This window comes from Hylobates moloch, unplaced genomic scaffold (genome assembly GCF_009828535.3).
Source record: "Hylobates moloch isolate HMO894 unplaced genomic scaffold, HMol_V3 SCAFFOLD_4, whole genome shotgun sequence".
In the NCBI taxonomy this organism is placed as follows: domain Eukaryota; kingdom Metazoa; phylum Chordata; class Mammalia; order Primates; family Hylobatidae; genus Hylobates; species Hylobates moloch.
In genome coordinates this window covers 9,097,873-9,125,431 of record NW_026652279.1, presented here as the reverse complement: position 1 = coordinate 9,125,431, position 27,559 = coordinate 9,097,873, and the positions used below count along the sequence as shown (strand labels likewise).

The 27,559-nt window shown below is 37.0% G+C and overlaps 1 protein-coding gene across 1 annotated transcript in view; it reads left to right on the top strand.

Annotated features, from left to right (window-relative positions):
* The window catches only part of SUCLG2 (succinate-CoA ligase GDP-forming subunit beta), a 374,531-nt gene that overhangs the window by 305,026 nt on the left and 41,946 nt on the right, over positions 1-27,559 (top strand). Inside the window, exon 11 of the mRNA XM_058437145.1 lies at positions 8,516-8,620. Within this exon, the coding sequence (XP_058293128.1) occupies positions 8,516-8,620 (105 nt within the window). The remainder of the gene's footprint in view (positions 1-8,515; positions 8,621-27,559) is intronic.

The following is a 27,559-nucleotide window of genomic DNA, read 5'->3' as shown; positions in this document are numbered from 1 at the left end:
TAAAATGAAGATGCCAGAAAAATGGAAACATATACAGTAGTGGATTGTATGATTCACCATGAATGCAGAGGGGGGAAATAAAGAAATTAAAGGAACTAGGAGGCAATAATACATAGGACAAGGACAATCCAACATAAGGATAATTGGTGTGCTTAAAGTAGAAAAGACCAGCAACTAAAAATGAAAGTGATTTTAAAGATATAATAGAATAAAAGTTTATTGAAATGAATCTGAAACTGTGCCAAAAGACTGAAAAGAAACACTATATTTCAGTAAATATCAGTAAGTTGATACTTTAAAGACAGGTTTTTAACTTTAAGAATAAAGAAAGAATCCTTTGGGTTCCTTGACTAAACATGCAGATGAACAAATGCAGAGGAGAATAAATTTTAATGGACTTATAATTCTCAGCCATTTTTAATACCAAAAGACAGTGAAACAAATCTGCAAAAATTTTAGGGGAAGAAAGTTTTTCCCAAGAATATCATACCCAACCAAAGGCACACTTTTATCAAACATTGGGAATAACTTCAATATCTGAAAGTAGTAAATGGAATAAATAATATTGTGTATAAACAGTGGAATATTATATAGCCATTTTAAAAATGAAGAAATAAACATATACTTTTGTGAAAGAATGTTCATAATATATGCTGCAAAAGAGAAGTAATAATGCTAATGTTAAATGTGTTTACATATATTACATATATAAAATATCTTATAGCTAGATACATGGATACATATCTATATAGATAGAGAACATTGACCATAAGAATATAAACTAAAATAGAAGCATGGAAGAAAAATGGGTGACTTTGTTTTCTTTTCATAAATTAGTGGCTCTCAACTAAGGACAATTTTGCTCTGCCTGGGAAAATTTTGCAATGTCTAGAGACACTTATCTTTATTAAAACTGGCGACACTCTTCACTTCTAGTAGGTAGAGGCCAAGGATGCTGCTGAACATTCTACAACACAGGGTCTGCCCTCCACAGCAAGGAATTATTCAACCCAAAGTGTCAGTAGTGCCAAGGTTGAGAAACTCTGATTTAATTATATGTATTAATTTACTATAGTAAATATGGGTCGTTGGTATAATAAAGACAAAAAATGCCAAAAGAAAAAGCACTGCATAAAGTTAAGCGAGAGAAGAGTATACTTATTAGATAAATGTATGAAACTTAAAAAGATGCAAATGCATTTACGCATTTCTCTGAGATCTTGCACTAATTTACAAATGTTCTATGATTTTGAAAACTTATGTAAGTTATACTGTTCTTTTAATAATATTCTTTTTGGGGGGATAAATATTAAACTGCAAAAAAATATGGTAAATACAAACCCAAGTAAGTTTGTTTTAAAGCTGATCTATTCAAATAACATTTAAAAATCTCACTCAGTTTACATTTAGTGTCTCAGAATGAATGCTCATCTTAGTTTTAGATCTTTAATTGGAATAATATAATTAGTTACCGGTTCTCAAAGAGCATGTATTTCGTGGATATGCCACCCAGTTTTGTTCAATATATAGAACTTAATTTTTTCTATAATATGCGTTGTAATTATTGATGACTTTTTCATGTTGTTGTAAGTCTCTTTAACTTTGAAGTGCAGTGTCTAAAATTCTAGTGTTGGAAAGTATGCCACATTTTGTTCCAGTGATGAATGTCAAATAGTATGTTGATCTATACTGAGGTGTTTCATGGGGGTGAAGCTTGCTATTTAGAAAAAGGCATTGTGTAAGGACAATCAGCACCTCAGAAACATGGCTGGTTAAAGGCAACATGGCAGAACTTTGCCTCCTGAGTATACAAAAAAGCATGTTCCAGGCAGCTAACAGTTCTTCCCAAACTCTAACAGAGTGATGGAGGGGGCTAAATTCTGCTCAACGTTGTCATCCTATGAGTGCTCAGGTTGCAAATATGGCTGGTGAGCTTCAGGTTCTTCTGAGTCATTTCATTCTTGGAAGCCAAACGTCTTCAGGACCACTGTCACAGAATACACCATTTTAAAATAGAGCTTGGAAAATGTAGCTGATTAAGTTGAATTCAAACAAATGTTTCTCTAGCATCTGCCCTTCCCTGGCACCACGGCAGCCGCAAGAATAACACAGATTAAATAGAGGCAAAATCTCTACTCAAGGAATTGAGTAATCCAGACATGCTTAGAACTACTCACTTGAACTGGACAGGACTTGGAGAAGTGATGCAACTTTCCACTTTTCTGGGTTTTTTGTTTTTTTTTTTTTTTGAGATGGAGTGTCGCTCTTTCGCCCAGGCTGGAGTGCAGTGGCACCATCTCAGCTCACTACACGCTCCACCTCCTGGGTTCACGCCATTCTCCTGCCTCAGCCTCCCGAGTACCTGGGACTACAGGTGCCCGCCACCACACCTGGCTAATTTTGTTTCTGTATGTTTAGTAGGGATGGGGTTTCACCGTATTAGCCAGGATGGTTTCTGTCTCCTGACCTCATGATCTGCCCGCCTCAGCCTCCCAAAGTGCTGGGATTACAGGCGTGAGCCACTGCGCCCAGCCAAGTTTCCACTTTTCTAGTATTTCCACACTAGAAAAACTTAAGATTTTTCCCATAGATGATGATCATACCACATGTTCATGTATATGTTAGTGTGAGGGATTTTATGTCCTTAGGGGCAGGTTTTAGTCATTGAAAAGGTCTTTCAGAGGTTTAAATGTGAATAATTAAGTTACAAATTTTAAAGCCAACTTTCTGAATTTGTAGATCTCATTCTTTTATTTATTTATTTTTATTATACTTTAGGTTTTAGGGTCATGTGCACAATGTGCAGGTTTGTTACATATGTATCCCTGTGCCATGTTGGTTTGCTGCACCCATTAACTCGTCATTTGCATTAGGTATATCTCCTAATGCTGTCCCTCCCCCCTGCCCCCACCCCACAACAGTCCCCGGAGTGTGATGTTCCCCTTCCTGTGTCCGTGTGTTCTCATTATTCAATTCCCACCTATGAGTGAGAACATGCGGTGTTTGGTTTTTTGTCCTTGCGATAGTTTACTGAGAATGATGTTTTCCAGTTTCATCCATGTCCCTACAAAGGACATGAACTCATCCTTTTTTATGGCTGCATAGTATTCCATGGTGTATATGTGCCACATTTTCTTAATCCAGTCTATCGTTGTTGGACATTTGGGTTGGTTCCAAGTCTTTGCTATATTGTGAATAGTGCCGCAATAAACATACGTGTGCATGTGTCTTTATAGCAGCATGATTTATATTCCTTTGGGGATATACCCAGTAATGGGATGGCTGGGTCAAATGGTATTTCTAGTTCTAGATCCCTGAGGAATCGCCACACTGACTTCCAGAATGGTTGAACTTAAATCTATCCAATTTTGAAAAATCACCTTTAAGGGGATTGATTCATGTTTTCAAACAGTGAAACTCCTTTAAATACGCAAACTGCCTGTACAAATTTAATATATTTCATTATATTTTTGTTTTCAATTTTATGCTAGTCCACTCCATTTAAGAAATTCTCAGAAAAAAGTTTAAAAATAGTCAAGAAATTCTTAAGTTCTCTTAAATGTGCTGATATTGCCTGCATACTCAGTAAGATTTCAACTTAAAATTGCAAATTTTTAATCGCATGCTTAGTCACACATGTTAGATTGTATGAAAACAGGACACTGACCTGTTAATCTAAATATTTCTTACATGTGGAAAATGCATAAAATATCAAATGCACAAAAATATTGAAAAATGGAGTGTCTTAAACATTTCTATACTTAATCTGAATCTTCCTGGGCTAACTGAAGTCATAACTAGTCACTCTAGCTAGACACTGTCTAACACTGTTACTGTAGCATCACTGATGGTCTCTGAGTCCTTTTCACAGGTTAAAAACAACAAATTCATAATCTGAACAAAGTGATTATCTGGTGGCTTTCATAGCCTACATAGTCATACTCAGACTTATTCTTGAAAATCTTGAGTTTCGTTCAGCTTCTTGATTCTAAAGGTGTATGTCTTTAGCCAAATTTGGTAAATTTTCAACTATTGTATCTTCAAGTACGTTTCCAGCCCCACTTTCTCCTTTCATTGCAGGAGTTCGGTGACATAAATATTAGCTCTTCTGTTATAATCCCTCAGGTCCCTGATGTTGTTTTCACTTTTTCAGTCTGTTTTCTCTGCATTGTTCAAATTGGATAATTTCTATCATTCTGTGTTCCAGTTCACAGATTCTTTTCTCTATGCCCTCCATTTTGCTGTTCAGCTCATCCTTTTTTTTGTAGTTTGGTTGCTGTATTTTTCAGTTATAAACTTTCCATTTGGTTCTTTCTATCCTGTTTCTTTGCTGAAACTTTCTATTTTGTTCCTGTTTCAAGTGTGTTCGTAACTGTTCAGTGCCAGCGTTTTTTATCATGGTTGCTTTAAACTGTTAGATGATCCTGCCATTCCTGTAGTCTCTGTATTGGCATCTATGGATCACCTTTTTTCATTCAGCTTGAGACCTTCCTAGTATGAAGCGTGCTATTCGATTGAAACTTGGACACTGTGGATGTTACATTCTGAGACTTTGGATCTTGTTTAAATCTGTTTGAGCCAGCTTCCTCCAACACTGCTCCAGCAGAGGACGAAGGAGATACCTCACTGCTGCCATGTTGGGTGGACAACCAGGTGGCCTTCGTTCACACCTGAAGTGAGGCTCCTTATCACTCCTGGGTGGGTGGGCACTCTGACTTTTCATTACGCCTCCACTGACTGAATCCCCCAGGCTGGGAGAGCAAGGAATGCCTAGTGCTGCACCCCCTCATGGCCCCACTAGCACCACAGAAGAGAGTTATGGCCTCTTTACTTGGGGGTGGTGGTGGAAGTCCTGCCTCTCTGTTAGGCCTCCTCTGACACCACAGCAGTGAGAAGTGGGGGAGATGCCTCTTTACTGCTGAGTAGGGGTGGAAGGCCAGGCTTCCCATGTGTTCTTCACTGACGCCATGTAGGAGATGGGGAGTCTTATTACTGTCTAGAAGAGATAAACAAACCAACTCTCTACTGAGCCTTTCTGATACCACCCAGGCAGAGGGATTGGGTTCCTCCTTATAGCCTGGTGAGGGGGGAAGTCAGAGCTCCCCACTCAGCCTTCATGGGCTTCAGTAGGGCTGAGGTCACACGTTACTTCTGTAGTGTCCCACTGAAGTACAGTGGGTATAGAAGGGTCCTGCCTTGTTAGGCTGCCCCTGCCTTGTTAGGCTGCCCCTTCCTCGTCCTTTGGCTACAGACAACAGGCTTTTGTTGGCGGTTTCCTTGTCTGTGCCCATTGGCATTTCTCCAGCTTCTTCAGTTCCAAATCTGGGATATATGAGGCAAAATGAAAACCTAGGGAACTCACCACTGTGTTGTGTCTTGTTTCCTTAAATCCCTAGGAGATCTGATTTTCGTCACCTTTCAAAGCCATCTTATATTTGATGTAGAATGTCCAGAAATTTACTTTTGAACAGAGCTCATTTGCGAGGGGGTGAGGTTGGGGGGAGGGGAAGGAAGTGCCATTGTTCTGTATTTGATCTGTTTACTGAGTTACCCTTTTTTTAAACCACATTTTTTCAAAAACCACAGTCAAGCTTTCATTTTAAAATGTGAAGATTGTAAAATTGTAAAAGATGAAATAAAAATATCTCATAACTTTACTACTGCTGTTCACATCTTGGTATGCTTCCTTTCATTGATTTTTCAATGCCTAGATAGAGAGATGGATAGACTTGTTTTATTATTTAAGATTGCATTATGTGTAGCCTTATATCATTTTTCTTTTAAGACTGTATGATGGGCATTTTTCCAGCCACCATCATCTATTCTCTAATTATCTTCTGAAAGCAGAAACCTATAAATACAGGGGAGATGAAAATCCTGGCAGTCAGACATCAAACATGCTCTCTACTTGAACAGTGCTGTTAAGAAATGTATTAGTATATAGTGGTACAATTATGAGAATAAACATTTCCAGGGATGAATAAAACTTTGCTTTAATAACCATGGAGGTTCTAACCAACCCCCAAATTATCAGATGTCTGTGAATTTCTGGACCCTTTGAGAAGAGTGAGTTATAATTTTTCTCTATCCAAATATTTATACCAATGGATACTATTTCATGGTTCTTTTGTTTATTTTATTTTTTGGTTGAGCAAGAAATGCTCAAATTTATTGCATGTCTTTATTTGGGTTTGGTTGGAAGTAAAACCTAAAATAGGAATTTTTCTCCAAGTGATTTATTGAGGTCAAGTTCTCAGGAGAAACATAAAGCAGGATGAGGGCATAGATTAGTGCAGGGAAAGGAACCTGGCAAAGATGTGGTTTTAGAAGTCGAGCCTAGGCCCGATCTCATGGGGAGCTCTAGAGCATAAATTACACCACGGAGGTTATCTCACTCAGAGGCAAGCAGGCTGGACTACTCCATACCTGCATCTATGAGTCACTGATTACGGGCTTCCTGTGAGGGAGAGGGCTTATTTGTGTACCTCTCAGGTATCTTTGAATGAGGCAGCTCCAGTTACTCAAGGCATACTTCTGGAGAAGGCTACAAATGTAACTCATCAGTCATCACCCACAAAAGGTGGAGAATACGACTTACATCTTCATTCAATAAAAACTGGTGCCTGTCACTGCATTAGGTAGCGTGTACCTAATACACTATATTATCTGCTGCGTTAGGATACACTGGAGACCCAGATAACACTTGCAGCCTCTAAACTCACTGACTTTGCAATTTCATGGAGGAGACCAGCTTAATGATGACACAAAAAAAATTGGAGTACCATTCATTAACAGAGACATCAGTAAAAAGTTCTCTGATATAAAGTAACACAAATACATGAAAATATATTGCAATTTTAAAGAAAGCCCACTTACTCTGGATTGGAAGGAAAAGCTTGCCTAAGGAAGCTACTTTTGAGCTAAGAACTGATGAATAAATGTATTTCGGCTAAGGAGCAGGCCAAAGTAAGTGGCCAGGGGAGAAGCATAAGAGACAGCTCCAGGCAGAGGGAGAACAGCGTGTGCAAGGATCCTGTCCTGGGGTACATGAAAAGTCCTCTTAAATAGATAAGTCTAATGTTGCTGGAGTGAGTGTGGAGAGCAACAGGGAAGTGTTGGAAAGTATATCAGATTGATAGCCACAAGAATGCTGTATAACAAATCATCTCAAAACTCACTGGTTTGTAACAATAAGCATTTATTTTGCTTATGAGTCTGGGAGTCAGTTATTTAGGACAAGCACAACTGGGCAATTTTTCCTGTTGGTTTGGCTTATTCACATGTCTGGGAACCAGCTGGCTGATGGTTGATCTAGGTTGGCTTTGGCTGGAACACCTGGGCAGCTTGGCTCTCTTCTGTATGTCTTATCCTTCAGCAGCCTAGCCAGGGCATGTTCCCCTCACCATCCCAGAGGAGCAAGAGCAAAACCAAATACATGCAAGCACTTTCTAGACATCTGTTAGTATCACAACCAGTAAAATCCTATTAGCCAAAGCAAGTCACACAGCCAAACTCAAAATCAAGATACCCCAGATATACTCTACCTCTTTGTAGGAGTTGCTTAAAACCCCATGGCAAAAAAGCATGGATACAGGAAAGGATGAAGAATTGGGCCGTTAATGCAATCAATTTAATAATAGAGAAGTGGGCAGGGGCCAGGCCATTTTAGACCCTGCAGGCTGTACCAGAGTTGCCAAGGCTCACACAATGGCCCATTTTCAAGTCGAGGGTAGAAATCTGTCTCGTGTATCTCCTGAGCCCTGCCCTAGAAAACAACCCATCCTACCAGTAGCATCAGTTTCCTTTTTTAACTACAGGCTGCAGTTGTATTCCACATAATCCACATCTTGAGACATCTGTAAGTGGTGTGCTCATGATTCACAGTTTCTATTTCCCTTCTCATGCTGCTAGACTTTGTATTTAATGTACATTTTGCATTCCTGTGAGAAACTCAATGTGATTTATACTCTATGCCTTAACTAAGCTGTCAACTACTCCTTTGAGATAGTTACACATCACAATGGATGGTGGAGAACTCTATAATAGGAAAGTATAATTACCATTTATAGGTGCAGCCCAAAAGGCACCAAAAGACTCTTGAGTGATTTTTTTTTTCTGGCATCTCAGAACAAGCCTAAGATTGAACAATTGGACCCAAGAGTGCTGACTTCTGGTCTAGTCTCTATTATAGTCACTCTATTATCTGTTTTATAAGAAAATTTTGTGCATGGTTGCTATTTCTCTCTGGACATAAGAACACTTACTTGTTTCATCTGCCTTATCCAAATGTCAGCAATCTGAGAAGATGATGACGTTGTTTTCCTAATAAATGAGAGAGAGACAGGGAAGAAAGTTCAGTCCTCAAAGCATATTCCTCCAGTGGGAGAAGAACCAGTAACACGATGTTTCCATCAAGGAACAGGAGTAACAGGATCTTATGAATACCATACTGTTGTTGTTCATCTAAATATATTGCAAGAAAAAACTCATTACAAGAATCTCACTCCAATTTCAGGTACTTTTATGGAAAAAGGAGGTTATATGCACATAAAGCAAGAAACAGGAAATTCAAATGGGAATATAACTGGTATCCAAGAGAACGTCACCCACCAAAATCTGAGTAAGTGTGCCATCAGCATTTTTTATGTTAAAGATTTACTTTGCTAAGATACTTGCTGAAATTACTTTTCCATATTAGTGAATATCATCACAAAATTATTTTTTTACATTTGGGTTCAGCTTCATGCTAATGGAAATGGAAAATGGAAGGGCATGGCTTATAGCTGTTCATTCACCAAAAATATTTTAGAATTGTGTCCAGGTAGGCCGGGCGCCGTGGCTCACGCCTGTAATCCCAGCACTTTGGGAGGCCGAGGCGGGCAGATCACGAGGTCAGGAGATCGAGACCATCCTGGCTAACACAGTGAAACCCCGTCTCTACTAAAAATAGAAAAAATTAGCCGGGCGAGGTGGCGGGTGCCTGTAGTCCCAGCTACTCGGGAGGCTGAGGCAGGAGAATGGCGTGAACCCCAGGGGATGGAGCCTGCAGTGAGCCGAGATCGTGCCATTGCACTCCAGCCTGGGCGACAGCGAGACTCTGTCTCAAACAAAACAAAACAAAAAAGAATTGTGTCCAGGTAGGTAATGAGTGCAAGAAGTGTACTTGTTTAATAAAGGCATTTGAAGAGTTATGAGGATGAAGGGAATGTATAATTGATAACTATGTTCAGATTGCCAAGAGCTTTGGTGCCTTAAATGGGTGGGGAATGAGCCATTGGTCCTTTCCCTTTGGATAGCTTCTGTCACATCACTTGTTAATCCTGCTTATTGCTCAGCACCTCCATCAGAGTTCAGAACGTTCTATATAACAACCTCTCTTCATTCATGACTCTTGTACCATATTAGCCATCCATGAGAGAAGGCCTCTCAGATTATTCCATTCCAGTTGCAAAAACTTTGCTTCTCTATTTATAATCTATTTATAAAACAAAATTAAGAAACTGGTTCCAGAATGTTATATCCATTAGAATGTATTTGTCTCCAAGTCACAGAATATTCTTATAAGAGCTAATTAAACATAAATACTGTATTATCTCACATAACAGGGATCTGAAAATAAGGCGGTTCTGGGGTTGGTTCTTCAGGGTCTCAACAATGTTCTTATTAACTTCTCTTATTCCCTTGGTTTCACCGTCATGATCCAATGTGGTTGCCACAGTACCAACCATCACATCTTCAGACAACAACAACCAAAATCAGGAAGGGGCAGTTTCTTGTCTTCTGACCTTTCCTAAAAGCAAATAATACTTTTCGAGAAGAGTTCTAGCAAAATTTCTCCTTTTTTCTCCTTGTCCTTTTCACAAGAATTGTCATATGCCTGCTCCTACCTCAGTCACCAACAAGCAGAATATGATTACCTCGATTCTCAGACTATTGCGTTTTTAATATCTGTGGTGTATCTTTCTCCTTTTTTCTTGCTGTTATTGTTTATTTATGCCTATTCTTAAAAAATTAGTCTTGCTACAGCCTTTTCTGTTTCTCAGAGAACGAAGCTGTGGTCACGTTTGTTTGCCCCAGTGTATTATCGTTTTCTATTTTATGTTATTTCTTGATTATGTTTGTTATTTTTTCTTCTGATTATTTTGAGTTACTCTTTCTAAATTCTTTGTCTAGATCTTTAGTTAAATACTTAACTCATTTATACTTAGTCTTTCTTGATACTGAATAGATCCATTTAAACTTACCTGTACATATTTTATCTGCATCTCACTAATTTTGCAGTTTCAGCAGTCTTTTCATTGGTGTCCTATCCTAAATACTTTATAATTCTCTCACTGTTATTTTCCTTTGGATTATGTTATTTGGGAGTGAATGTTCTAGAGTTCTAAATATATGATCTTTTATATTTTAATTTTTAATTTCTGGTTTAATTTCATTACAGTGAGATAACATAGTCGCTATGATATTGAAACTGTGAGATGTGTTGACATTTGAATATGATACAGTTAATTACTGTAAATGGCATCTTTGTACTTGAAAAGAACATAGAGGTTCGAATTTTATTACATTGCATTACATCAAACATGTTCATTCTGTTTTCAAATCTTTTCTATTATTATTAAGTTAATAGACTTAATAGAGTTGTGTTAAAATTTCCCAGTTTCAATATGATTGTGTGTGTGTGTGTGTGTGTGTGTGTGTGTGTGTAGAGAGAGAGAGAGAGAATGCTGTTAGATGTGCATAAGTTAATGATTATTATCTATCTTAGGAAGTTATTTTTGTATCATTAGTAGTATTCTTCTTTAACCCTGTAATAATTTGGATTTAGGTTCTATTTTATCTGATGTTATATTAGAACCCTAGATATTTGGGGATTACAGTTTTACTGGCATATATTTTTTAGTTCCTTTCTTTTAATCTTTCTGCATTTTGTTGTAGTTTTTTGAGAAACATATAGCTGGACTCTGTGCACTTTACTCATTTAAAAAATCTATATCTTTTAAAAAGCAAACTTTATTTATGTTTGTTGGGATTATTGGTTTGTTTGTATTTCTTTCTACAGTTTTTTGTTTCTTCTGTTTATCATTCATTTTTGTTTCTTATTGTTCCTTTTCAGTTGAAAAAGATATACACATACAAATATATGGTATTACTGGACTGTAAGCTGTTGCTGTAATGAGATAAGACTTGTGGGAACTTTGGGAGGGGTAAATACATGTTGCATCTGGGAGGAATGTAAATCATTGGGGATTCAAAGGACAGACTGTGGTTGGCAGATTCTAAGATGGCCCCTAAAATTCCCACCTTCCTGTATAATCTTCCTGGAGTGTGGGCAGGACTGGTGCATATGATGGGACAGCACTCTGGTGCTTAGGTTACATTGTACAGCCAAGGGGAAGGGATTTTGAAGATGCAATTTAAGTCTCTAATCAGTTAACTTAATGAAGAGGGAAGTTATCCTGGTTGGGCCTGATCTAATTATAGGAGCCCTTGAAATGAGGTTTAGAGATCAGAAACAGGAGTCTGAGAGATTCTCCTGCTGACCTCAAAGAAACAGTCATTTTGTGAACTGCCTATGGAGGGAATCAGGTGACAATAATGTGGAAATATCTCCTGGATGCTGAGAGCAGCATCTCACCAACACTAGCAGGAATTCTGGGATTCCAGGCATACAGCTGCAAGGACATGAATTCTGCCAGCAACCTTAGGAAGGTTGGAAGTAGATTTTTCCCTAAGAGAGCCTTCACTTGAGGACACAGCTAGGCCCACCCTTTGATTGCAGCCTGGTGAGACACTGAACAGAGAAGACCCACCCAGCCTGTGCCCATACTCCTGACCCACAGAAACTCTGAGATAATGTATGTATTTTTTTAAGCAGTTAAATCTGTGATAATTTGTTATACAGATGCAGAAAACAAATACAGAAAGCATATATTGTATTGTTTACTATTAGTGGCAACCCTGAATTTTTTTCACATGCCTATTTAACTATAAATATTTTAAACAAATCTATTTTTAATCATTTCTTTCCTCCTACTTATCACAATTTAATTAACCAAATTGCTCCCTTTCCCCATCTTGTTTTTTTTCTCTAAACATAATGTTAACACACACCCAAAATAGTCAATACTTCATTAAATTTACTGACATATTTCATCGGTTTCTTTACTCATCGTTATTTCTTTTCTCCCAAGTCTATGTGTCGTAATCTATTATGTTCATGGTTTTATTCATTTTTGTCTTTAAATACCTGAAACATTTATTTTAAAGCCATTGTCAGTTTCCTTTATAAAACAGATATTTTTAGGAATAAATTCTGCTGCAGATAAATCAGTATTTAATTTACTTTTGTTTCTTGTTCTTATTTTCTTTTCTGTCCTTCCCTCTTTTCGCTCCTCTTCCTCCCTCTTTCAGTTGTCTGCATTCAGCAGCTGGACCCTGAGTCCTTATAATGTCACCTTGAGGTTCCTGCTCCACTGGGATATCAGTATAAATCACTGTGAGTTTTTCACAGGAATGCAAAATGTACATTCAATAAAAGACTAGCAGTATGGGAAGGGAAATAGAAACTGTGAATTATGAACATGGCACTTACAGGCGCCTTAAGATGGGAGTGTGTGGAAAACAACTGCAGCCTGTGGTTGAAAAAGGAAAATGATGCTGCCAATGGGATGGAAAAATTTCTCCCCAGATACTGGATCCCTGTCACTCCTGATTCCAGTCGCCTCGCTTGTGTGCCTTTCCTTTGGTCCTTGTTGACACATAGAAGCCTAGCTCTTGGTAGCCACTGCCTATTTCGGAAACAGAGTCCAACAGGCCTCCATTTTCAGCTCCTTTTATGACTTTGTATTTCTGTTCAATTTTTGGTTCCAGATACATTTATCTTATTTTTTGGCCTCCATATATGTTATTACTTTTCTCTTTTAAGGTTCTCCCTACCCTTATTATTTGCCTAGAGGAGAGGATGTGCACCAGGGTTTGAATCTAAGGTGTCAATGTCTTGCCCAGAAGTGTCATAGACGTTTTACGTACATTATCTCGTTTAATCCTCCTTGCTATTCTTTGAGCTAGGCATTACAATTACCACTTTATCATGAAGAAACTGAGGCTCAATGATGTTAACCAGCTTTCCTAAGATCACACAGAGATCGAAAACTCAGAATTAGAACCTAAATATTTATGATTCTAGAGCATAAGATCCAGACTTCTGAATCTTATCAGGAAGGAGATATTGAAGACACCAACAAGAAGAGAGTGAAAAACTGATAGAAGAACATCTTGGGTCAGGCGCAGTGGCTCATGCGTGTAATCCCAGCACTTTGGGAGGCCGAGGCGGGTGGATCACCTGAGATCCGGAGTTCGAGACCAGCCTGGCCAACATGGCGAAAACCCATCTCTACTAAAAATACAAAAATTAGCCAGGCGTGGTGGCATATGCCTGTAATCTCAGCTAACCAGGTGGCTGACACAGGAGAATTCCTGGAACCTGGGAGGCAGAGGAGGCAGAGGCTGCAGTGAGCCAAGATCGCACCACTGCACTTCAGCCTGGGTGACATAGCAAGACTCCATCTCAAAAAAAAAAAAAAAAAGAACAACATCTTGGAGGCTATGATGAGAAGAGTGTCCCAGCCTGGGCAACGTGGCAAAACCCCGTCTTTACTAAAAATGCAAAAAAATAGCTGGGTATGCTGGTGAGCACCTGTGGTCCCAGCTACTTGGGAGGCTGAGGTGGGAGGATCACTTGAGTCAGGGGGTCAAGGCTGCAGTGAGCCGAGATTGCACCATTGCCCTCCAGCCTAGAGGACAGAGTAAGACCCTGTCTCAAATACATACATACATACATACATACATACATACATACATACATATATAAAGTGTCTGTGAGGTGAAGGGCCATAGCCTAAAGGAAAGATGTGTCTTTTTTATAGACAGAAGAGGTGGAAGGGAGAACAGGTAATAGTACAGAGATATCCTGAGGAAGAACAAACATTGGCCAGGAAACAGGTCAATATGTAAATTGTTGAATTAGAAGTTAAGATCTTCCACTCAGACAGGGCAGGGCCAGCAATATGAGAGGTGAAAAACAATCGCTGTGAGAATTTGACAAGGAATCTTGAAAGAGAATTATTAATCTAATTCAACTTAGTAAGTTAAACGAATCTGAAAAACCCAATGTGGAAATTTGGACTCAGGAAACGTCATTTTTCTACCGTTTCTTCTCTCTAATGCTTCGGGCAGGTAGGTGGTGGCAGTTTTTGCCAGGTTAGACACTATTGCTGTGGTTTTATTTGTCTACATTGCAACCATTGTCAAATAATTATATATTACATATCTACAATTACACATTTCCTTCTATCCTTGGTTTCCTATATTGCCTAATAATATTTGCCAGAGCTGGGGTGACTGCATACCTTAGTTTGACTTGGATGGCCTTAGTTCACGTCTTTTTGCCCCCGTGTAGCTATTAATGGCACCCTCTGTTATTCTGAAGTGTCCCGATATGTATGTCAAATTATATGGTCACCCTAATAATAGCTAATTAATCATGTTTCTCTTCTAGATCTGTACATGCCTAATCTTATTTCACGTTTGCATCTACCCTGTGAGGTAAATTATATTACTGCCCCCATTATTCAATGTGTTATTTCAGTTATTCAATATTTATTAATTAACTACCATATTCAAGGCAATGTGTTAAATGTTGGTGATAAAATATTAGCTCAGTAGATAAGGTCCTTACCCTTATGTGGCTTGCTACTGAGTAGTAATAAAGAAACAGATTTCGAGAAGTTGTTGCTTGATCGAGATCACATCGTTTGTGAGAACACAAGGTTTTAACCCAGTTCAGAATGACATGAAAGCCTAAGTTTTAACCACGACTTCTTTTGTATTTCTAGTAATGACAAATATTTTTAATTACACATTGTTGGATGATCTAGGTAGCTATATTAGCCATATAAATACTGAAAATATCAACATGTATCAAATTTTAACAGCTGATTAAAATATCTCATATAGTAATGTGTTATACTAAAAATATTTGCTAGCAAATTTTTATTCAATATACATTACCATTTAATCTAATCATCATTGTATTAAAGATTAAGAAGGACCAAACCAAAAAGGTCCACATTAAAAAACTGCATCTGGTATGATGACTACTGGTCAAAGGCATTAGAGATCTTTGTACAGGACTTTTGTCAACATTGTTTTTTTTTCTTCTCTAAAAACAAGTGCATCTGATTTTCTATAGCAGAGAACATGCAAAGGTAGCCCTTTATGGTCTTGTCATTTTACAAAATTGCCCCTTTAAAAATGATAAAAATTACAATATTCAGAATATCCACCAACAACTTAAAAATGTTATTGACTGGACTGAATACAGAAACCATTAAAAAGTAAAACTATCCCTTTAATAGAGGAAAATTTGTTTCTTGGTATTTATTAATTTTGAATCAGAAGAATGATGATAACATGGTGGGGTTAATATGAATAGAGGCTGTATTAGTATCCCTTTCTAAGAAAGAATGGTGACTTTTTGAAGGAGGCCCGAATTGGAAAGGTAAATGAGAATGCTAGTCAATGATCCCCACATTCAGGAATTAACCAGTGGTGAAGTGTCATTTAATAGCCTCATGAAAGCATTTTTTAATAGTCTTCAACGTAGATAATAAGGTACAGTTCATCTCAACTAATTTTATGACATTGTGCTATTATTTATTACATGGGCATTTTTTGCTGTTATGTTATTCTGCCAGTTGACTAAAATAAATAAATGGCTGGAAATGGTTCAAGCTTAAAAGTAGTGATGAAAGAAGTAAAATGATTTACTTTTTATTATTTACTATAGCTTAAGATGAAATTGTAAGCATAAAGACTAAATCCAAATCTGTGTTTCCTGGGACATACAAAGTTAGGTGTAAGTCAACAAAACAGCAAAATATGTCTAAAATGTATAATGATGAACATCTAAAAGTTGGATTGTATGGGACCTGTAGATACCCCAATGCTCAGTGCCTTATCAATTTTTAAAATTCAATAACATTGTAAAATATTTATGTTTTTTATCTTCTTCAAATTTTAACTGGTAAACTAATTGTGTTTTCTCAGAATGGGAAATGCAAAATAAAGTTTCCAGTACAAAATTGATGAATTGTTTTGATAAGGACAGAGAAGGGAAGAAAACAAAAGCATCATGCAGAGTTGCATCCTCAGGGCAAAGGTAGCAGAATTAGCAACATACTTGGAGAGAAAGCCGAGTGACCCTTCAGCAAAGTTCCTTCATCAGGTGATGCTGATGGTCATTATATAATGCAAGTGGCATCGGGGAGAAGAAAGCACGTTGTGTGAGTATGCAGGTGCTTTGCATCACAATTGGATACCATGTTAAGGTTTCTTAGCCTATGCATGGCATAACTAAGAGAGGGAGGTGCTAGATGAGTTTCTGTTTTATTTACCACTGAGCATCTATTCTGCAGATGAGATATTTTGTTTGATGGTCATTAGAAAGCTATGAGGTGGAATAGAAGACGTATGTTGTAATCAGTAGCAAAGGAGCGGCAACTACATATGAAGCATTGAAGGATTTTGAATTAAAGAAGTTGTGCCTGATTATCAATCTAATATCACTATTTATAGAAAATAGTATGTCTCCAGATCTTGGTTTAATATTAAAGAAATAGTAAAAAATATGAATATTAATAAATTATGGCTATTGATTTTAACTCTTTACAGAATACTGTAAAAAATAATATGTAGCAGTTTCCAAACTCTACCCTTTCACACTTCTGTTATGGAACAAGATGTTTAAGTGAACCTTGAAGATGAAAGATGGGATTTAAAAATCACATTTCTTCATTACAATGATGATGCCAGTAAAGACTGTTTCTGTCAGTTCAGATGGTTTGCTCAAGTGGCAGATTTCAGTGATTTATTCAGTTTTGAGTGCATGCACCTATCACTTCAAGGAAGCATTGTCATTTTTTTTATTGTTAGAGATAAGACACCAGAATTTTTTAAGAAGAACAAATTGTGGTACAAACACCTCAGTCTTTGCAAGTTGAATTCATTTCAAATGCTTTGTGTTTCCCTCACTCCCGCTCAACAGTGAAAGAAATCATTGACATGTTTTTTGGTATGATTAAACACCCATCCAAAAACTGCCACAGCAAAAGAAAAACCACTTTCTAGAGCTGAAGACAACCAGAGGTGATTAGGATTCCATTCACTGTGATCCTTCAAGTTCCAACATTTGATTGTTTTATGTGGTATGATTATTATCTTCAGTGTCAGATAATGAGCTGGCAGGGTCTTCATAATCTGGATCTACATTTGACCCAGATGTCATTGTGTACCTTACTTCATTTATGATATTAGTTTATATTATTAGTATATTACAAAACAGTCTCTCTCATTAACATGTAATTATTATTACCACTAAATAATAAATGCTGTTGCATTCTTACTATAATTTTCTATGTAAGGCAGTGCACATGTCTGAAAACCTGTTAACTGATACACAGATGCCATAATTTGAAAAAACGTTGGTCTAATTCTTATGGGATAGAAGGAATTAAAGTCTGTCCTATGAAAAGCGGGCAAAAATAAAAATACAAGTGAAGCATTTTCAAACTAATATAAACAAATAGGAAATCTAGAGAAATACCTAAGTGTGTCAAGTGAACTAAACTAATGTTTTAAAGAACCAAGTTTCTTTCTTTTTGAGACAGACTCTCACTTTGTTGCCAAGGCTGGAGTGCAGTGGTGCTATCTCAGCTCACTGCAACCTCCGCCTCCCAAGTCCAAGGGATTCTTGTGCCTCAGCCCCTGGAGTAGCTGGGATTACAGGCACGTGCCACCATGCCAGCTAATTTTTGTATTTTTAGTGGAGACAGCATTTCACCATGTTAGCCAGGCTGGTCTTAAAAGAATCATGGTCATTGCTATAGACTGAATGTTTGTGTCTCCCCAAAGTTAAATTCTACAGCCTAAATCCCCAATATGATGGTATTTGGAGGTGGGACCTTTAGAAGTAATTAGGCCATGAGTGGGGAGCCCTCGTGAATGTTATTAGTGCCCCTAAGAAGGAATATAGAGACCAGAGCTCACACTCTCTCCACCGTGTAAGGCTACAACAAAAAGACGAACATTTGTAAACCAGGAAGACGGCCTTCACCAAGGTCCCAATCCTGCTGTCACCCTGATCTCAGACTTCCAAACTTCGGAACTGTGAGAAGTAAATGTTCGTTGTTTCAGTCACCCCATCTATGAGATTCTGTTATAGCAGCCCAAACTGATTGAGACAGTTAATTAATCAAGTGATTTTGAATTGTTTGACCATCTTCCTCAGTAAGAAATACATTTATCTCATCAATCCAATACACATAAACATACCTGTTAGTCATCTTTGGCCAGGTTATGTTATGGTAACAAACAACTGAAAATCTCAGGGGTGTCAAAACAAAGGTTAATTCCTCATTATGTACATGCAGGCTGTTCATCAGTGGTGGCTCTGCTCTAGTCTGTAACTCTCTCTTCTAGTCTGTAGAAGGGCCACAACCCTGTTCCAAGTAGTTTGTCATTCCAGAACTCTGCCTAAGGCAGGAGCCCCATCCTAAGATGAGCTTATGGCAAAGGGAAAGAGTAAAGCGCTGAGCCAACCTATATAATTGCTCTAAACACTACCGCTCAGGCTTGGTGTAAGTCGCATGCTTACACTCCATTGACTGTAGTGAGTCTCATGGCCCACTGCAAATATCAATATGGTGGGGAAGCACACCACGGTCACAGGAACTCTGCAAGTGAGCTAGCAACAGAGTACGATGGCTGGCATAATTCTCCAACAAGGAAGGGCAGGTGGCCCAGGGAGTGAATAATTGTGGGAAATAATGCTGTCTATCACATGCATATGTGCACATGAGTACAGAATGTATGTAATTAAACCAACATATCACAATATAGTAATTACCCTTATAATTTTTGATGCATTGTATTTCCTACTCTACTGTGTTTTACTTCTTTTAAAAGTTGCAACCCACTGAACTGAATATTTGACCCTCGGATGGCATTTTGAAAAGCACTGCTGTAATGGCCTATGCAAGTTTTTGCAGTTTCTAAAGTGTCCCAGTGAGAAAGTGAATGGATCCTTGCTAATTGGTTTTCTTACTGTTGAATGAGACAGGCTTATCTTTGATTCTGAATTTAAGGATGTGTATTAGTCTATTCTTGCACTGCTGTAAAGAAATAACTGGGACTGGGTAATTTATAAAGAAAAGAGTGGCTCATGGTTATGCAGGCTGTACAGGAGGAATAGCAGCTTCTGCTTCTGCGGAGGCCTCAGGAATTTTCCAATCATGGTGGAAAAGGGGGCACGAGATGTCCCATATAGTAGGAGCTGAAGCAAGAGAAAGATGGGGGAGGTGATACCCACTTTTTTTTTTTCAGTGCGTAATCTGATTTTTTTTATTTCTTCTACAAAAAAAACCCAAAAAAACAAAAACAGGATACATGTGCAGAACATGCAGATTTGTTACACAGGTATAAGGTGGTTTTCTGCACCTATTAACCTATTAACCATGGTGGTTTTCTGCACCTATTAACCCATCCTCTAAGTTCCCTTCTCTCACTCCCTACCCCCTAACAGGCCCTGGTGTGTGTTGTTCCCCTCTCTGTGTGCTACACATTTTTAAACAACCAGATCTCACAAGAATTCACTCACCATTGCAAGGACACTACAAAATGGGATGGTGCTAGGCCATGAGAAACCACCCGCATGAACCAGTCACCTCCCACCAGGCCCCACCTTCAACATTGGGGATTCCAATTCAACCTGAGATTTGGGTGGGCACACAGATCCAAACCATATCAGGATGTGTGACTGACAGGGTAGAACACTAGAGTCAGAAGTTGAACAGTTTGGTTCTGACTCAGCCACTGGTTGGCTGTGTGATTCACTCACACTTTCTAAGCCTTTCTCCCATCTGTGAAAGGGGGATAATGACATTTGCCTATCCTACCTCAAGTGATAAATGAAACTTAAATGCTGCTTGGTACTGTTCTGAGCGCTTTACATCTACTAACTTATTCAACCCATGAATCAACCCCGTAGATATTAAGTGCTACTAATATCCTTGTTTTGCAGAAGAGGAAACTGAGGCATAGAAAGGTTAGTGATTTATAAATGGTAGATTCAAGATGCAAAGCCATGCTGTCTGGTTTCCCAGTCCATGTTCTCAAACATTATGCTATTTGGCCTCTGTCATGGAAATATTTGAGGTATGTGAAACCACCACCTTTAAAATTGGGCGTTATCATTATGCTTGTTATTCATTCCCTGGGAAACTAACGGGCTGTTTTTGACTTTTCAGTGTGTTCCTAGTGAAACATGCACATCCACTAACAGTGAAATTGGCCACAGTTCTGATGGGCAGATGTCTTGGTCTCAAGTCAGAGATCTGTAACAGATGTAGCTTCCTATTTTGTTTCAGCATATCCCTTGATTGGTTGACCCTTCTCTCCCAAGGCAGAGCAAGACCAGTAGGTTAGGCCCAGAGAACATGACTGTGCATTCACCTACTAACAATTAACAACCAGAATCATTGCACATGGACCCCAAACATTAGCTTATTAAAGTTCAACCCCATTCAGCTTTGGACCCCAAACATTAGCTTATTAAAATTCAACCCCATTCATCTTTAGTATATTAATTTTACCAAAGCATACAAGTAAATGAAGTCCACCATTTGTCCTGTAGGTTTGTATTCCAGATCTCCCCAGTGTAATCACTTTCTGGACTGCTCTTTAAAAGACTTGTTTACAATGACAACCAGTCTTGCCATAATGAGATCATTTCTCCAGGAAAAACACCAAATCTGTGTTAAATTTATTTCTGTTTTTTTAAAGACTCAATTTTGACAAGTTCAAAATAAAGTATTTGAGAAAGCACTCTGTAATGAGAAAATATATAAAGACTTGCATATGAAGAAACTCTGTTTTCTGAATAACTATTTAGGGAAGAATACTGCTTTGTATCCATATATGATTTCCACTTTATAGATTCTATCATATAACTAAAGATCTTTATCTCAAAGCTAGATATGTGTTTTGGGACCCATTTATGACCAGATGTGTCAATGTCTGACCACCTAATGGAAGAATACTTTGCAATGATGTGAAAAATCTGCTTTCGTAAGAAAACTGGATGGAGTAGATAAAGTATTTAGTGTTTACCAAGGCTATCAAAATATTTGTGCTGTCACTTGGCATTGGTATTTTGTCTAGAAAATTCATGACCTAACAAAATCTCACATCACTTTGTATTGAAAAAAAATTTTTATCTTGAAAATCAGCCTTGAGATATAATTTGAATATATTAAAAGTCCTTAATTTTAAATGAACAAACGATGTTTTGACAATGTATACTGTAACATGACCACCACGGAATCATGATGTAGAATAATTCCATAATCTTGAAAATTCTTCTTGGGCCTTTCTGCAGTCCATCCCTCTCCCCAGTCCTGGTCTGATGTGGTTTGGATATGGGGGTGGTTTTCCCCATACTGTTCTCATGGTAGTAAATAAGTCTCGCGAGATCTGATGATTTTATAAATGGGGGTTCCCCTGCGAAGACTCTCTTGCCTGCCATCATGTAAGACATGACTTTGCTTCTCCTTTGCCTTCCACCATGATTGTAAGGCCTCCCCAGCCATGTGGGACTGTGACTCAATTAAACCTCTTTTCTTTATAAATTACCGAGTCTCGGATACGTCTTTATAAGCACCATGAGAATAGACTAATACATGGTCCATGATGATGACTGATCTACTTAATTATTGTCATTATAATATCGCCTCTTCTAGAATTTCATATAAATGGAAACATACAGTAGGTATTCTTTTAATAAAATTGTAACAGCTTCATTGAACTATAATTCACATACTATACAATTCACCGTTTAAAGTGTGCAATTCAATGGTTTTTAGTATATTCAGTGATAATGTGCAACAATCACCTCAGTCAGTTTTAGAACATTTTCATTATCTCAAAAATAAATCTCATACCTTTTAGATAACATTCCCCTACCTCCCTATTCCCACGGTCCTGAGTAATCACTAACCTACTTCCTGTATAGATTTTCCTGTTCTGGACATTTCATATGAATGGAAGCATATAACATGTGGTCTTTTGTGCCTGTTTTTTTTTTCATTTAGCATCATGTTTTCAAGGCTCATTCATGTTGTAGCATGGGTCAGTACTTCATTCCTTTCTATGGGTGAATAACATTCCATTATATATATATAGTACATTTGGTTGATATTAAATACATTCATCAGTTGATAGGCATTTGAGCTGTTTCTACCTTTTGGCTATAAGAATATATTACCATGAACATTTGTGTAAAAGTGTGGAAATATATTTTTGTTTCTCCTAGTGAAGTAGAATTTCCGGGTCATAGGATAACTCTATTTTTAATTATTTGATAAACTACTAGGCTGTTTTCCTAAGCATTGGCATCATTTTACATTCCAACCTGTGGTGTATGAGGGTTCTGATTTCTCCATGTTCTCGCCAACACCTATTATTATCTGACTTTTTGATTCTACTCATTTTCATTGATTTTATCTCATTGTGGTTTTGATTTGCATTTTTCTGATCACTAAGGATGTTGAGCAACTTTTTACATGCTTTCTGACCATTTTTATCTTTTTTACAGAAATGTCTGTTCATATCCCTTGCCCATTTAAAAATTAGTAGTATTTTTTACTGAATTGTAAGAGTTTATTTTGTATACTATATACAAGTTCCTTGTATTAGATTAGATGCAAATTCCTAGATGCAAATGAGATACACAATTTGCAAATTTTTTCTCCCATTCTGTGGATTATTTTTTTTTCACTCCCTTGATGGCATCCTTTGAAACACATTTTGAATTTTGATGAAGCCAATTTACCTATTTTTTTATTTGTTGCTCATGCTTTTAGTGTCATTTCTACGAGGTGCACATGTGTAGTGTCATTTATACGAATCTTTTCTAAATCCAGGTGATAGTTTTACCTATATTTTCCTCTGAGCATTTTATAATTTTAGCTCTTACGTTTAGTGCTTTGATCTATTTTGAGTTAATTTTGTGTAAGGAAAGTTTGCATAGGGTCTAATTTCATTCTTTTGCATGAAGCAGTGCAGTTGTCTCAGCACCATTTGTTATAAAGACTATTCTTTCCATATTGAATAGTCTTGACATCATTGTCTAAAAACAGTTAACTAGAAATGTAGGGTTTATTTATGTACTCTCAATTCTATTCCATAAATCTACATGTCTATCTTTATGCCAGTACCACACTGTGCTCATTACTGTTGATTTGTAGTAAGGATTGAAATTGGGAATTGTGTGTCCTCCAACTTTGTTCTTTTTTAAGATTGTTTTGGCTATTCTCTTTCCTGTTCAATTCCATATGAATTCAGAGTAAGCTTGCCAATTTCTACAAAGTCAGCTGAGATTTTGATGAGAAGTGAGATAAATCTGTTGATTAGTTTGGCAAGTATTGCTATCTTAACAATGTTACATCTTCCCATCTAAGAAAATGGAATGTTTTTTCAGCTATTTGATCTTACTTACTTTCTTTCAACAATTTTGGTAGTTTTCAGAGTGTATGTTTTGCACTGCTTTTTCAAATTTATTCCTAAATATTTTCAGTGCTATTGTAAATGGAATTGTTTTCTTAATTTTATTTTCAGTTAGTTCATTGCAATCGGATAGAAATACATTGATTTTTACATATTGGTCTTGTATCCTGAAACCTTGCTGAACTGATTTATTAGATCTAATATTTTTTAATGAATTTCTTAGGATTTTCTACATACAAGATCATGTCTTCTATAAATATAGATTGCTTTACTTCTTCCTTTCCAATCCAGATACCTTTAATTTTTAATTTTTCCTTTCTTCCTTGTTTCCTTCCTCTCCTTTCCTCCCTCCCTTCCTTCCTTCCTTCATTCCTTCCTTCCCTCCTCTCTCTTTCCTTCTCTCTCTTTCCTTCTCCTTCTCTTTCTTTTTTGCATAATTTCCCTTACTAGTCCCTTCAGTATAATGTTGAATAGAAGAGAGAATGGATATCTTTGTCTTGTTCCTGCTCTTAGGAGGAAGTATTTAGTTTTGTACCATTAGGCATAGATTTGTTGTGGGTTTTTTATAGATGGCTTTTATCCGGTTGAGGAAGTTCATGTCTATTCCTAGATTTTTGAGTGTTTTTTTTAAATAATAAAAGGGTTTTGGATTGTGTCAAATGCTTTTTCTGCATTACTGATATGATCATGTAATTTTTAAAACTTCTATTGATCATATTGTATTAATTGATTTTCTGATATTAAACCAACCTTGCGTTCTTAGAATAAACCTCATTTAATTTTGATATATAATTTATATATAATAAATATATACATATTGCTGGGTTCAGTTCACTGATATTTTGTTAAAGATTTTGCATACGTGTCTATAAAGATATTGGTCTATAGTTTTCTTTTCTTGTGATGTCTTGTCTGTTTTTGGTATCAGGATAATACTGGCCTCATAAAGTAATTTGAAAGATGTTCACTCTTTTTCAATTTTTTGGAAGAGTTTTTGAAGAATTGGCATTCTTCTTTGAGTGTTTGGTAGAAGTCAGCAGTGAAATAATCTAGGTCTGGTCTTTTCTTTGTAGGTAGTCTTTTGATTAGTAATTCAACCTTCCTACTTGTTACAGATCTAGTAAAATGGCTTACTTCTTTTTAAGCCAGTTTTGATACTTTGTGTCTGTGTAGAAATTTGTCCATTTCATCTAAATTTTCCAATTTTTGGCTTACAATTGTTCATAGAATTCCTTTATAATCATTTATATTTCTGTAAGGTTGTGGTAATGTTTCATCTTTTGTTTTCTGATTCTGGGAATTTGAATCTCCTCTCTCTTTATCATGGTCAGTCTAATTAAGTGTTTGTCAATTTGGTTGACTTTGTCAAAGAAACTTTTTTTTTGTTTTTATTGGTCTTCTCTATTACACTTCTATTCTGTATTTCTACCCTAATCTTTGTTATTTCCTTTCTTCTGCTTGCTTTAGGTTTAGCTTGCTCTTCTTTTTTGAGTATCATAAAATGGAAGGTTGGGTTATTGATTTGAGATCTCCTTTCCTAATGTAGAAATTTATAACTATGCAATTTCCTCTAAGCATTATATTAGCAGCATTCTACTAGTGTTGATATGTTGTATTTTCATTTTAATTCATTTCAAAATATTTTATGTTTTCCCTTTTGATTTCTTTTTTGGTCCACGGGTTATTTAGGAGTGTGTTATTTAACTTTCACAAATTTAGGGATTTTTCTTGCTATCAATCTCTAGTTTTATTTCATTGTGGTTGGAGAATATTTTTGTGATACTTTTTTTTAAAAAAACATTTATTTAGGTTTGTTGTATGGTGTATTAGGCCATTCTCATATTCCTGTAAACAAATACCTGAGACTGGGTAATTAATAAGAAAATAGGTTTAATTGGCTTCTAGTTCTGCAGGCTGTACTGGAAGAATAGTACTAGCAACTGCTTCTAGGGAGGCTTCAGGAATCTTGCAATCATGGTGGAAGGTGATGGGGGAGCAGGCATCTCATCTGGCAGGAACAAAAGTGAGAGAGAGTGTGTGTGGAGTGGAGAGGTGCCACACACTTTTAAATGACCAGATCTCATGTAAACTCAAAACGAGAGCTCACTTATCACTAAGGGGATGACTCAACCCAGCTATGAGGGATCTGCCCCTGTGATCCAATCACTTCCCACCAGGTCCCACCTCCAAGATTGAGGATTACATTTCAGCATGAGATTTGGGCAGAGACAAATATCTAAACTATACCATATGACATGGCACATGGCCTATCCTAGAAGTAGGTACTCATTTGTTTCTAACTCTCTTTGTTTAGTATAATGCTTTGAGATTCATCCATGGCATTGCAAGCATCAGTAGTTCATTTTAATTGCTGAATAATATTTTACTGTATGGGTGTGGATATTCCACTACTGTTCATCTATAATCTAGTTGATGGATATTTGGTTTGTATTGAGTTTTTTACTATTATGAATGAATCTGATGTCAGCATTTACATGTAAGACTTTGTGTGTGTGTGCATATATATATATATATATATTCTCTATATATAATGTACATATATATTAACATGGATGTTCATAGTAGTTTTATTTTTTCTTTGGTAACAGCCATAAACTAGAAAGAACTCAAATATTCCTCCACAGGTTAATGTTATAGTTCTGTATTCATACCATGGAATACTGTGCAGCAACAAAAAGAAAAAAAATATTGATGCAACAACTAGAATGGATCTCAAGGGGAAAAAAGCCCATTTCAGAAGGTTACATACTATGTAATTCCATTTATAAAATTTTCTTGATATAACAAAATTATAAAGATGGAGAACAGATTGGTGGCTACTAGGAATTAGAGATGGTGGTGGGTGGTGTGCTTATAAAAGGATAGAATGAAGGAGCCTTGTGGTGATGGAACACTTCACGTGTGGTAGTAGTTATACAAATCTACACACAGATAAAATTGCATGGAAACTACACATATACAAATAAATATGCAAAATGATGAAATCTAAATAAGCTCTGTGGACTGTACCAATGTCAATTTCCTGGTTTAGATATTGTGCTGTTTTTAAGCAAGATGTTCATGTTGGTGGAAACTGGGTGAAAAATACATGGGATCTACCTCTGCAATTTTTTGGGCAACTCTTGTGAATCTATAATTATTTCAAAATGAAAAGTTTGAAATACAGATATATATTGTTAATTGCCTGGAGGATACATATCCCAATGTGGATGTTCTTGATTTATTGTGTAGTGTGTTTTTGTTTTATTTTTAGCAATAATGCCTGATTAAGTTCTGGGAAAGTAGGTTGTATGACAGAAGCACACTGTATTTTTCAGTGTCCAAATACATGCTAACAAGTATTATTCTCATACTCATAATTTTTATTTTTTAAAAATAAAAAAGGGCTGGGCACGGTGGCTCAAGCCTGTAATCCCAACACTTTGAGAGGCCAAGGCAGGCGGATCATGAGGTCAGGAGATCGAGACCATCCTGGCTAACACGGTGAAACCCCATCTCTACTAAAAATACAAAAAATTAGCCGGGCTTGGCGGTGGGTGCCTGTAGTCCCAGCTACTTGGGAGGCTGAGGCAGGAGTATGGTGTGAACCTGGGAGGCGGAGCTTGCAGTGAACGGAGATTTCACCACTGCACTCCAGCCTGGGCGACAGAGTGAGACTGCATCTCAAATAAATAAATAAAATAAATAATAAAAATAAAAATTAAAATTAAATTAAATTAAATTAAAAAGTTAAAACCAGCTAATCAGCTAAAAATTATATCCACTGAGGTGAGAGCATTTAGCATTCACCATGTTAAAATTATGTACTTGTATTTATTTTAGAGCAATGGTTCTTAATGTTTTCTGATTCACAATACCTTAAAATCTAAGGAAGGCTATGCATATATCTTAGAATTGTGTTCTTCTTTTTAACTTT